General features: G+C 42.1%; 5 protein-coding genes across 5 annotated transcripts; 3 read left to right on the forward strand and 2 right to left on the reverse strand.

The window, feature by feature from the left end:
* Positions 1–1,985: 1,985 nt before the first annotated feature.
* PAAG_11885 (hypothetical protein) lies at positions 1,986–2,855 on the reverse strand (the record flags this gene model as incomplete). Its single annotated transcript, XM_015847455.1, has 3 exons — positions 1,986–2,410; positions 2,665–2,751; positions 2,822–2,855. The coding sequence occupies 3 exons, from the start codon at positions 2,853–2,855 to the stop codon at positions 1,986–1,988; spliced, it is 546 nt and encodes a 181-aa protein (XP_015702943.1).
* Positions 2,856–2,898: 43 nt separating this feature from the next.
* On the forward strand, positions 2,899–5,746 carry PAAG_04537 (hypothetical protein; the record flags this gene model as incomplete). The annotated part of the gene is made up of 3 exons (XM_002793581.1): positions 2,899–3,265; positions 3,324–5,495; positions 5,619–5,746. 3 exons carry the CDS (start codon positions 2,899–2,901, stop codon positions 5,744–5,746), a joined length of 2,667 nt encoding a protein of 888 aa, XP_002793627.1.
* Positions 5,747–7,532: 1,786 nt separating this feature from the next.
* PAAG_04538 (extradiol ring-cleavage dioxygenase) lies at positions 7,533–8,771 on the forward strand (the record flags this gene model as incomplete). Its single annotated transcript, XM_002793582.2, has 4 exons — positions 7,533–7,580; positions 7,732–7,904; positions 8,055–8,215; positions 8,323–8,771. 4 exons carry the CDS (start codon positions 7,533–7,535, stop codon positions 8,769–8,771), a joined length of 831 nt encoding a protein of 276 aa, XP_002793628.1.
* Positions 8,772–9,057: 286 nt separating this feature from the next.
* On the reverse strand, positions 9,058–9,598 carry PAAG_04539 (NADH-ubiquinone oxidoreductase 105 kDa subunit; the record flags this gene model as incomplete). Its single annotated transcript, XM_002793583.2, has 4 exons — positions 9,058–9,116; positions 9,177–9,209; positions 9,305–9,411; positions 9,513–9,598. 4 exons carry the CDS (start codon positions 9,596–9,598, stop codon positions 9,058–9,060), a joined length of 285 nt encoding a protein of 94 aa, XP_002793629.1.
* A 523-nt stretch (positions 9,599–10,121) lies between these two features.
* PAAG_04540 (hypothetical protein) lies at positions 10,122–11,033 on the forward strand (the record flags this gene model as incomplete). The annotated part of the gene is made up of 4 exons (XM_002793584.2): positions 10,122–10,321; positions 10,440–10,455; positions 10,588–10,724; positions 10,847–11,033. The coding sequence occupies 4 exons, from the start codon at positions 10,122–10,124 to the stop codon at positions 11,031–11,033; spliced, it is 540 nt and encodes a 179-aa protein (XP_002793630.1).
* Positions 11,034–12,383: the final 1,350 nt, after the last annotated feature.

The raw sequence follows: 12,383 nt of genomic DNA on the forward strand, positions 1-12,383 counted from the left end.
TGAACCTGGCATACAGATATCAAGGAACAAGTTTGGCGTATCTTTTGGGTCCTTGGTAATGTAACTAATACCGCGGAACATAGAAGTATTTAAATTAATTCTCCTTCTGCTGTTCCAGTCAAATAATAACGAGTGAGTGACTCCAAAATCACCGTATACCAAATACCTAGATTTTAACCCAAGTTATCTACGCTCTGCAGCAAACTAATTTAATTAATTAAATTAAACTAGGTTCAGGACATCTTATACTGATGTATTGCAGTCGGTGGAATTCATGAGCATGGTAGAGGTTCTGCTGCTGGTAACATGGGTTGGTTGAATGATAGGCTCTTCAGCAGGCTCAGCAAGTGAAATAATAAGCTTAGTAGCTAGATATCATACATTTTTTACTTCTTTCTCATTCACAGCATATATTATCCTGATATTGCTTTTTGATAATGCTGATATTGATCATAACTACTGAATTTGCCAGCCTTTCTAATTTGATTCATATTTTTACTAGATTGTAGAAAGAGCTTTAAAGTCTCTGCTTTATAATATTATGATTATATTCATCTGCTGATAAAATTGATAGAAATTATTAATTAAATGATTTTTATAACACAGAATAATTAAAAATTGTTAGATTGACTAACTAGTTAAAGAAATCAATATATAAAATTAAATATTTAGTTGTTTAAAATCTGATCAGATTTAAATAACATTTTAACTAATTAACTAATACTATAATATTAGTAATTATAAAAATATTTTAAATAATTTGAGATTTAATTACTTTTGCATATATTATAAAATATATATTAAAAAATTAATTTTTTAGTAATATTAATTTTAAATCATATTTACTATTTAATTAAATCTTTATATGCTTACTTTAAACTATCAAAATATTGATATTTAAAACTTTTAGAAAATATAATTAATATATCAGTATATGAAAAAAGGTAATTTAATTTTTATTATGAATATAATTAAATTTAGATATAAAATAATTATTATAATTACTCAATATAAAAAAATATATAATAATAATTTTATAAATACCTTTAATCAATTATTAAAAATTTTTATTTTATTTATAATTTAGTTATCAAATTAATTATTTTTTAATTATTTAGTAATTTATTTAGTTAATCTCTTTAAAATTTTATAAATAAATATAATATATAAATAAAGCTTGCTACAATATATTAAATAAATTAAATATTATTATTTTTTCTTAACAATTAATTAGAACTATTAACTAGTATTTTCATATAAAATAATAATAATTTTAATAGTTAATGTAAATTTTTATTATAAATTCAATTTTATTAAAGTTGTTTATAATTTTCATTTGAATTTCATATACAGTAATTACATTTTTAAAATTTCAAATTATTTTTAAATAATACTTCTATTTTCATAATTATCTTATTTATAATTATGACATCTGAAATGATAACATTAAAGCTTTATATAATATTTAAATAGATATAAAATTTAGATTTTATTAATATAAAAAAAGCAAAGATGAATTATTATTATTATTATTATTATTATTATTATTATTATTAATTTGAGTATATGCAGTCAATGACTATGACATACACCTAGTTAAACTAGAATTTGTTTATTTTGTAAATTTGATATATAAAGACAAATTAAAACATATAATTATAGAATTTTGTTTCAGAATGATTCTACATTTGAAATACTATAAGTTGAGAAGATATTTAATCATATTCTTAATAAATGCTGGTTAGAGGGATGATTCTCATTTAATTAAATTTAGAATTCAGTATTAGATTCTTTTCAGCTTCTGTTGATTTGATTATGTTTGTATGTAAACTGCTCCGTACAGGTCATCCTTGGAGCTATGAATTTAAGAATTGACTTTGAAACATCGTAGTATGCAGTTTCCAAATTGAGAGTATTTCTTGCTTTTTAATAGCAGAATATCGAGTTCAATTCTTCCCTGCGTCTTTATAGAGTTTCTTGCGTGTTTACCGCGAATTGGTGGGCAGGGCATACGGATTACGTTGTAACATATTTTTGATCGTAATCCGTATGGTATTACAAATACCACCCATTGAATGGCCCGTATATGTACGGGCCGTATGCAGCTGTGATAGTGGGTAATACCAGACATTATACCACGGGTCACGTTTTTCCAACTTATACCTCATCCCATTTCGTCTCCATCTCCTTCTCTCATCTTCGTTTTGTGTGGCAGACTCCCCCTCTTGTCTGCCTCTCTGTCGCCTCCACTGGACTTCCTGCTCGGTGGCTGCTACAGAGACATTTCTCATCGGTCGCTTGGCGTGGTTGTATCGAACGAGCAGAAACTCTCCCGGCTCTGATTGGCGGCCCCTGCGTTGCGCTGCACCAATCCTCTCCTCTCGTACGACTAGCAGCACATGGGGCCCATCTAAGATTTTGCGGCTTCTATCAACACCCTGCCTTTTTTTGCATCTCCTTTCTCCTTACCCGGTGGGCTATCTGCTGACTGTGACTTTTACGTTGATACCAACTTGGATGTGCTGTCGGCACGTTCCCGTTGTGATTATATTTTTCGCGTCTTCTGGCACACGCGCAATTCCGTTTATATGACTACACCGTACGTAGTTCCAATATATATCTGAGAATATTTGTATCGAGAATCACTTGCTCCCGAATACGTACCCTCTGCGGTTCGATTTAACAGTTTTCGTTCACTCTTCCAACTGCCTGCATCGTCTACGCTTCTTTCACCCTTCTTCCGTGGTGCAACTTTTTCCCAGGATATAATTTTTGCTCATTTTTATATCTAACAGCTAGAGAAGTGCTATACGTCTCCTACGATTCCAGTGTTCGTGAACCTGAGTTGTGAACATTTCATTTCATATATAGCACATTCCTTTTATTGCATATATTGGCATGGCATATCCGCATCGAGGGCCTCCCCCTCGACAATACAACGATCAGCCACCACCTTCCCAGTATTACGGACATCCCAGTCGGGGACGAGGGGGTTATGGCCCTGGAACTTGGAATCCAGGTTACGATGACAGTGGACAGTATTACGACGAGCGTGGCGGATATGGCGGGGGACCGGGAGGTCGTGGACCATATGAACATTGCCCCCCTCCTCCAAATCGAGGGCGTGGAGGTCCGCCTCCAAATCGGGGTGGATATGGTGACCGTCGTCCTGTGAATGGACCACCGCCAGGGCCAGGACCATTACCCCCTAACTTCGATAAATCATTCCCTAGACCTCCACCAATTCAACAAAGACCAAGACAGCGTAAGTCGAGGCACAGCGGTAGCGGCTCTTGGTCCCCCATACTGACAGATACAACCAGCTAACGATGGTGCACCGTTGTCGCCTGTCAAACTCTCATTTGATAATCCCTTTCCCGCTTTCCCGAGAGGGAGACGGGGTAATTCGAAGGAGCTCGACCGGCGGATTGGTGATCTCGATCTAAATGATTCCTCAATGAGACCGTCTCCTGAAAAACGACCGCATACATCCAACTCCACGCGCCAGCCTCCACAACGACAGCTAGATATGCCGCAGTGGGGTGGACCTGGCGCTCGAACTCTACCACCGTTGCCTGATTCGATGCCACTGCCCGGACCCAAAAGGAGCATGACTATGCCCTCCAATCCAGGCCCGACTGGCCCACAGTACCCGGGACAACCGACTTGGCAGGAACCACCTCTACCACGTCCAAATACAGCTAGCGGAACGAAACCCGATATCGCGCCTGTGCAAAAGAACAGAGCCAGCTCAATAGACACCAATAGAGACCTGCCTGATGACTTCCTCGACGAGTACTTCACGCCTAACGATCAAACAGACTCAGATATGCCGAATTTCAGTGTGATGCCGGACACTCAGGATGACAACATTGTACCTTTTGACAAACCCGGCGCTGATGAATCTTCTCCCCCCAACTCGGGGAAGGGTTACACTGCTTATCGTCCACCTGGCGGCCCGACTCCGATTCCAAACATCTCTACGGATCCACCAACTAATCAGTTTGAAAATGCTGGCTTCCATTTCGACCTTCCTCCTCCAAACCACAAATACGATCAGGGGCAACCTAAAGATTATGATCCATCAACAAATGGTGGTTATCCTCATCACCCAAAAAGTCGAGGAATGCCTCCTGGCCCGGCACATCATGGAGGCGGTGGGGGGAGCGGGCGGGGTGGATATGATCCTCGTCCTCCACCCAATCAATATGGCCCTCCGGGCAAAAGCACACCCATGTCGTACCCAGATAACCATACAGAGTACCAGAATGCGCCGTCTAATTATCGCACCGGCGTCACCCTGGCAGATCCACCGCATCAAAACCCAGACGCCCTTCCCAAGCATCCTGTTCCGTTTCGTCCTGGTCTTGAGAATACGGCAAAGCCACCCCCTATTAGGCAATATGATAACCCTCCTGCACAGGTGCAATCCCAAACGGGTCTGGGAGCACCACCCCAATTCCTAAATGATGGAGCCGGCCCGATGCCCATTACTCACGAAGAGCTCCATCGTATCCAACAAGCGGCTAAGAGCAATCCATCAGATCACAAGGCTCAACTTTTCCTAGCCAAGAAGCTCGTTGAAGCCTCCATATATTTGATAGATGACAACGGAAGGGCCGATATAAAAACTAGAAACAAGAACCGTGAACGATATATTTTTGATGCGCACAAAATTGTTAAGAAGCTAGTCACTGCAGGGTACCCACAGGCAATGTTTTACCTGGCCGATTGTTATGGCGAAGGCCAACTTGGCCTAGAAGTGGACCCTAAAGAGGCATTCTTGCTGTACCAATCTGCTGCAAAGGCTGGTCATCCAGAGTCTGCCTACAGATTAGCCGTTTGTTGCGAGATGGGCTACGAGGGGGGCGGAGGCACAAAACGAGATCCGATGAAAGCCGTACAATGGTATAGGCGCGCCGCAGCATTAGGAGATACCCCTGCGATGTATAAGATGGGCATGATCCTCTTAAAGGGTTTACTAGGCCAACAAAAGAACCCTCGAGAAGCGGTATCCTGGCTCAAACGAGCGGCCGAACGCGCAGACGAGAGTAATCCCCACGCCCTCCATGAACTTGCACTCCTTTATGAAAACCCCAACGGAAACGACGCCATCATCCAGGATGAAGCGTATTCAAGAGAGCTTTTGGAACAAGCGGCGAAACTGGGTTATAAGTATTCGCAATATCGTCTTGGCGCTGCGTATGAGCATGGCCTACTCGGATGTCCTGTTGATCCACGGCAGAGTATACTCTGGTACACCCAGGCAGCTGCGCAGGGCGAACACCAGGGCGAACTGGCGCTTAGTGGTTGGTATCTTACCGGAGCTGAGGGCATTTTACAGCAGAGCGACACTGAGGCGTATTTGTGGGCACGTAAAGCCGCTCTGTCTGGTTTGGCGAAGGCGGAATATGCGATGGGTTATTTCACTGAAGTTGGCATTGGTGTGCCGGCCAATCTGGAGGATGCCAAGAGGTGGTACTGGAAAGCATCGTGTAAGTGTTTCTCGTTTTCTTACTTCCATTTGCGCAAATAAAGAGGGAATGTTTATGTGGCTAGATCACTGTTATTCGATTTCTATATTCATCTAAGTACCCGCATTCTGACATCTTATGCAGCACAAAATTTCATGAAGGCCCGCGAACGTCTCGAGGACCTCAAGCGCGGTGGTGCCAAAATGCAGAAAACCAAAGTTTCGCGTTCGGCAGTCAACAGCCAAAAGGACGGCGATTGCATCGTCATGTGAAACATTCACTGCCCGATATTGCCAGTGGTCCTCTGCCTTGCCATGGCCTTACTATTCCCTGAATTCGTGGTTGTCCTACATTGCGTCAAGACGCGGATGGAAAACGATTTTTTGATGCCCCATTGGTAGAATGCTTAAAACTTCAGTATATATCTTTCTTCCTTTCCTGCTTATTCTTCTTTTATCTTCTCATCCTCTTCTTTTAACTTTCTCTTCTTATTTTCATCCTTCTCCCTCTGTCTTCGGTTTTTCTTCCCAACCATTTACTCAAATACTTCTCCCAAAACTATATATTGATAAACTCATTTCCCATCTTTTCTCTTCCTTTCATGCTTTAACTTTCCGCGTTTCAAATTTTAGGTTTCTTCCCTCCTTTATTTTCCTGTACCTTTTATACTTCTGATTTTAATTTTCTTTTATTTTTGTTTCCCTCCCTTTCACCCTTTCTTGCGCCAAGTGCCGCCATGCTTAAATAAATGCCGGATATAGGATTTTGGGACTAGGGTTCAGGGATATGCAAAGCGGATATTCTACGGCGAGATTGGGGTTGATATGGGACCCAACACGCTTAATTTGAATGGAATCAACAGGTACTGAACGTTTGCGACAGAAATATACGTTTATGATAGATGTTGGGATACATTGAATGTTTAGGTGTGTTTGTGCTGGTGGTTCTACGGGATGGCATCCATGGATAACGAATGTTATCTCAATTGGGCGATAATAGAGACTGTTGGAGAAAATGCCTGAATCTTTCATCTCATTATTGGGGTCATTTTCATTTTTCCCGTTATATCTTTTTCCTTTCAAACTTTTAATGTTGAAATCGTGTATGATATAGCAGCTTTTGATCGTATGACTCGGTTGTTACGCCTTTCCGGTAACTACATCATTAATATAATTTATTTTCTCTCTACCGAATTTAAGTCATCATTCCACCGTAGGTACATAGATATACTGCCGAAAAACGAAAAAAAAAAAATAAATAAATAAAATAAAATAAAAAGAAACATCATCTCCAATAAATAAACTGATTGCATCATCCGTGAATCGAATGCGGGCCCACCGAATCCTAACCAATGATGCCAACCAAGCGTGCGAGTTTTTTTGCTGAACAGTGGAATCCGAGCGGACGATGCTGGCTCCGATTGCTCAGCCCCTCCGATCGAATGCCGCCGACCACCTCAAAGCCGATCTTCCGCTCTTAATTCGGTCTTAGTGAGTTCCTCTGTACTTGAAGAGGAGTAAATATAGATGATTTGTAAGTTCACCAGAACAACCTATACTTCCTCTGCCTGACTGAAATCACCATCCCCATCCCCCGCTGTCAACTTGTTCATCATCGGGATCAAAAAAGGCCTTGCTAAATCCGAGCCTCGAACTGTAGTGATATCAACCCCTCCGCCGTCCGCTTTCCCCGCTCCCACTCATCTCAGTAACATAGCAACATATAAAAATAAATCAAGAGTATAGGATAACGCATGCCAAAATAATAATCCTCCCTCTCGATCGAACAGCAATAGCAATAACAGTCCAAGCTCCGGCTGCACCGCCAGGCAGCGGCTCTCGGCCTCTAAGCTCTTCATTCCCACCTTTCTTCTTGGAATTTCCATATCGTGCATCGTGTCTCCATTCTCTCTTATTGCTTTGAGAGCAACTGTGCGGGCCCGGTTACCCAATCTCGGGAGGTCTTCCAACATAACGCAAATGCGTAGTGTTAAACAACGTTGTTACTACAAGAGAAAATATTAGAGAGACTCTCGTTAAAAGCGCTAGTGTGGCCGTGATGTCTCCACCGGCGAGGATCCCAGTTTACTTTTGGAGTCATGGGGGAGTAAGTTTTTCCTTTTCCCTTCTTTTCCAAGCTCCTCTCAAGGGTGGAGTTTTGGGGTTGCCGTTTCTCTCTGATGCACCGTTATATATATACCTTAGAAGGGAAATCATCAATTGACCGTGACATTTGCTAATACACATATATCAAACAGCCAGATATCATGTACCAGCAAGACCAACCCGCATACCGTAAACTGCAGGAAATCGGGCGCGAAATCACCAGCAAGGTGAAGCCTCGTGCCGTAGTGGTCTTCTCTGCCCACTGGCAATCGTCAAGGGACACGATTCATGTGAACAATGCTGAGATGACGGAGTTGATATATGAGTAAGTTCATATTTTGTGTCTCATCGCCAATTCTCTCCTTCAGGTTGCTAGTTTTGTTGCTTCCCCAGGGCAGAACCTGGGGTCTGGAGCAGTAAAACGGGTACGAAGAAGGGAAATATATAAAACGGACTAATTTGGTGCAAATAATAGCTTCTATGGATTCCCAAGACATTACTATAAAGAAAAATATCCGAATGTTGGGAGTAGCGAGATCGCGCAGAAGGTCATTGATGCTATCAAAGGAGCTGGTATGAAGGCGGAAGGTGTGAAGAGAGGATTGGACCATGGGGTTTGGGCAAGTTTTAAATGCGGTTTGTCTTGCCTACATGCCCCTTTTTCTCTCAGGGTTTCAGCTTCGAGCCCGATTATTGCCATGAAATCAACAAGTTTTAAAACATGACTAAATGGACCAATCTAGCCTTCGATCCGGAAGAGAACCCTTTAAACGTCCCAGTGGTCCAAGTCTCACTCTTCAAAACCGAAGATCCAATCCAGCACTACCGACTTGGCCAGGCCGTCGCCAAACTGCGCGAGGAGAACATCCAAATCATCGCTTCAGGGATGGCAGTGCATAACCTACGGGATCTTCAGTTTACGCTTGGCGATCCCACGCCAATGCCCTATACGACGAGTTTTGATGAAGCGCTTAAAGACGCTGTCACCGCGCCGCCAGCGCAGAGAGAGCAGGCGTTGGCTGACCTGCTGAAGCGTGGGGATGCGAGACAGGCTCATCCGATGTTCGATCATCTGTTGCCCATCCATGTGAGCGCTGGAGCTGCAGGGGATGATGTCGGAAAGAGATTGTGGACGCTCAAGGAGGGGAGTATGAGTTGGGCGCAGTTTAGGTTTGGAGAGGTTGCTGCATAATGACAAATGAAGTAGATTATTGGGTCAGCGGTCTTTTCGGGTTCCCGTTTCTTATCTTTTCTGTGACGAATTGGTTGGTTTGCCCCAATTTCAGACAATTCCGGGATTTCTGCAATTCGCAGAACATTCTTTCTCTGGGGGTTCAATACCTCATGCATGGCATTTTGAATATGGAAGAAATCATTCGCTCTATTTTTCATCGAGTATATACACAGAAAATTGGATGGGCAGAGAATCGTATTAAAAATAATGAAATGGGTAGCTAGGAGGCATATCGTGGGCCTGCCTATATCGAGCCCCTCACTAGAGTTGTGACCTTTTCCTCTATCTCCTTATCCGTTAAGCCTAAATTCCGCAAATTTAGTCGATATAGGAGCCCCCGGGAGTCCGAAAGGATGTGCATACCTAGTAAGGGTTCCTGCTTCTCAACGCCCATTTCTGCAATCGCCACATCAGTTTCCATATATTCAATTGTTGCAAAAGAAAGTCTATGGTTTCAGCTCCTCAATCCAAGGGGAATAGAATAGGCATACCGTATCTAGCAAACACTCTTGGCTCGGTGTCCAATGCCTCTCGCACCATGATAGGAATGAATGGATTGTTCTTTTTCATAGTTGGGTATGCTCGTTTCAAGAATGCCCTGAATGCACCCATTACATTCCAAATCCAATCAGCATTTGATTCCATATCGATAGCTTCGAATGTTGCATATTCAAAATAGACAAAAAATAAGTTACAGACCTGGTTGCGTCACTGTGTGCAGAGGTGTTGCAGAAGAGGAATCGCAGCTCTCTCACGCTCTTGCTAAAGGCGTATCGTGCAGACATTGTGGAGGATCTAAGTGGATCACGGTGAGGTAGGAAAAGCAGTCTATATACAGCTCAATTGCCGTTGTTAGAGAGAAGTTCAATCGCGAATGTGACGTTCCAAATTTGCTGTTCAGTAAAAGTTAACTAGTTACAATTCGATGTGATGATCTCCGTCATTAGATAAGCAGCGATTTCACGTGATGGATGACTCATCCAGCTGCGCCTTCAGTGCTTTCGACGCTGGTTGGCTGCACAACACACTGCTTGCTAACGAACTAGTTTAGTATGTAAGTCGTTAGCAACCGACCGCCTGAGGGATCTCTGCTGTATATATCGGAATCTCCAACTTTGCAATTGAACCGACTGTACATTTTAAGAGATCTCTTTCTTCGTGTACTTTTTATTCGGTGGACTTATAGACTCTCTGTCATCTCCCTCACGCTGTATTTCTTCAGATAGATCTCTTTTTCAACTTACCTCTCTTTTTTTTGCCTCCCTTTACCCCCCTTGGTCCTCCCGCAAATACACACTTCCACTCATCATGTCTTCCTCGAGAGTCGGCCTCCGCTTCTTCCAGAACTCCAGAGCTGCTTTCCAGAACATAGCTTCTCCATTCCGTAGACAGGGACTGAGAGCGCGGCGGTTCCAGAGTACCGAAGCCAGTTCTTCCAATGCTCCAGCACAGAGTTTCCTTCAGCGGTCATGGAACAGTCCCGTTGGGCTGAAAACGGTGCATTTTTGGTATGTGACCAAATGTGTAAACAAGGACATATTAGAATTAGAAATTCCGTTTACACATGTCTATTCCATTACGAATGAACCAGCACTGACATGTAATTGTTTTCATTGATATATTTAGGGCTCCCATTATGAAGGTATGCTACATCTGGTTGATAGCCCTTCCCAATCGATGCAATGCATTACATTCGGAATGAATACAAACTTTGTGGGATGCATTATATCACATCTTGGCAGTTGTTGACTCAAGACGCTGATAATTCCCACAGTGGGTTCTTGTTCTAGCTGGTCTTTCTGACCTTGCGCGTCCTGCAGACAAGCTCTCATTAACTCAGAACGCTGCCTTGATGGCCACCGGCGCAATTTGGACTAGATGGTGTCTCATCATTAAACCGAAGAATATCCTGTATGTTATGTCAGCATGGACTTCCGCCGCGCCAATTTGCTCTCTATAAATTATTGACCCTTTAATCTTTGTCTTATTCTGTGTTTGGATACAGTGGCTGATATCATCCCGTTTCTGTCTAGTCTTGCCGCTGTTAACTTCTTCGTTGGATGCGTGGGATTCACGCAAGTTATTCGCATTTTCATGCACAGGCGGACTGTCGATGGCTCAGCCAAAGCAGCCCTCAAGGACATGACTCATGAAGCTACGGACCCGGCTAAGGCCGCTGTGCTGAAAGCTGAAAAGAAGGCAGAGGCTTTGGTAAAGTGACACTAAACCGGGAGAGATGAAGCCTTGATATTTATTTTTCGAAATTGGCACTGGTGAAGGATTGATGGGTCTGTTGACATAAAGTGCCAGAAGCGAACGACCAATGGTTTAGTTGGTGCTCTGTATTAGCTAGAAAGGGTGTTTGGACAGAAATTGGAACAGCGGAGCAATGTGGAATGAGTAGAATGGCTGTGAGCACCCGCGCAAGCGGAGCAGCAAATGTTAGTTGTTCTTGATAGATTATAGCTAACGTAATCCACACTTCGTGCGGGCAAGCACCCTGAGCAGGCAGCCAAATCAAATAATACCCTCAATCTTTTCTAGTTGATCAACTTCAACGTGTGGGAATGTCATTAATACACATTAAAAAGACAAGAAACTCTACAGGGATAGAGGGAAGACCTGAGCTCACAAGAGTTTCTGTTAAAAATAAGAAAAATTTTCTCAATCTCTGAGGCTGTACATCTTTTTAATGTCTCACATTATACACGTGATTATCGATCGACTCGGTGATTGATTTGTAAGAGTGGATTTAAAACACATAAATTAGTTTGAAAAATATCAAGTAGTTCAATGGAATTTTTTTTTTTTTTAAAAAAAAAATCTGAATAAAATGAGAATTATTCTCAGCTGACGTTTATTGAGGGGTATGATTAATCATCTTCTTTTATTAACTGACTGTTCTGTTGGCCGGGTTTGACTGGTGGGAGGGTCAACGAAGGCGATATTTCGTCATCCATTGACTTGTGAAATTCATTCATTTTTATAGTTAAGCTTCTTTATGATGAGTTTGAATTTTTCACCACGAACCGAGACGCTACCTCACGTGACATAGCCTAAGTTAAAGGAAGCACCAATTAAAATAAAGCAAGCTTCAACCCTTCGTGCATTAATATCTCAGCACAGATTCAGCAGCTAGTTGTGAGTGCAAAATCAACTTGCCCCTTGGCTACTTTTAGCTAATTATTGAAAACCAGGGATTAAGTCCAATGGACAGCTGCTAGGTTGTGTAATAATTGTCATACAAGTCTAAATTGTTTTATATTTACTAGTCGTATGAACAAACATGCTGCTGATTTGAAGAAACAAAAACTGCTACTACCTTCTGAACCATGAAGAGGCTGTTCTTGCGCAGTGGATTCTATCCATGGATAAATGTGGCGTTACTTCTTGACCCTTCCACTGTACGAAGCTTGTGTACGACACCTGGACAGGTCTTGCACGTCTATGTTGGTTGTCGGGGGCGAAGGAGACCCATATGAGAGCTAAGCGAGTCAGTTAGGGATTACTAAATAGAGTTTCAAGTCACGTGATAAAGGGTCTCAGTTCGTAGTAAATTATGTTACGATT

This window comes from Paracoccidioides lutzii (genome assembly GCF_000150705.2).
Source record: "Paracoccidioides lutzii Pb01 unplaced genomic scaffold supercont2.11, whole genome shotgun sequence".
NCBI lineage: Eukaryota > Fungi > Ascomycota > Eurotiomycetes > Onygenales > Ajellomycetaceae > Paracoccidioides > Paracoccidioides lutzii.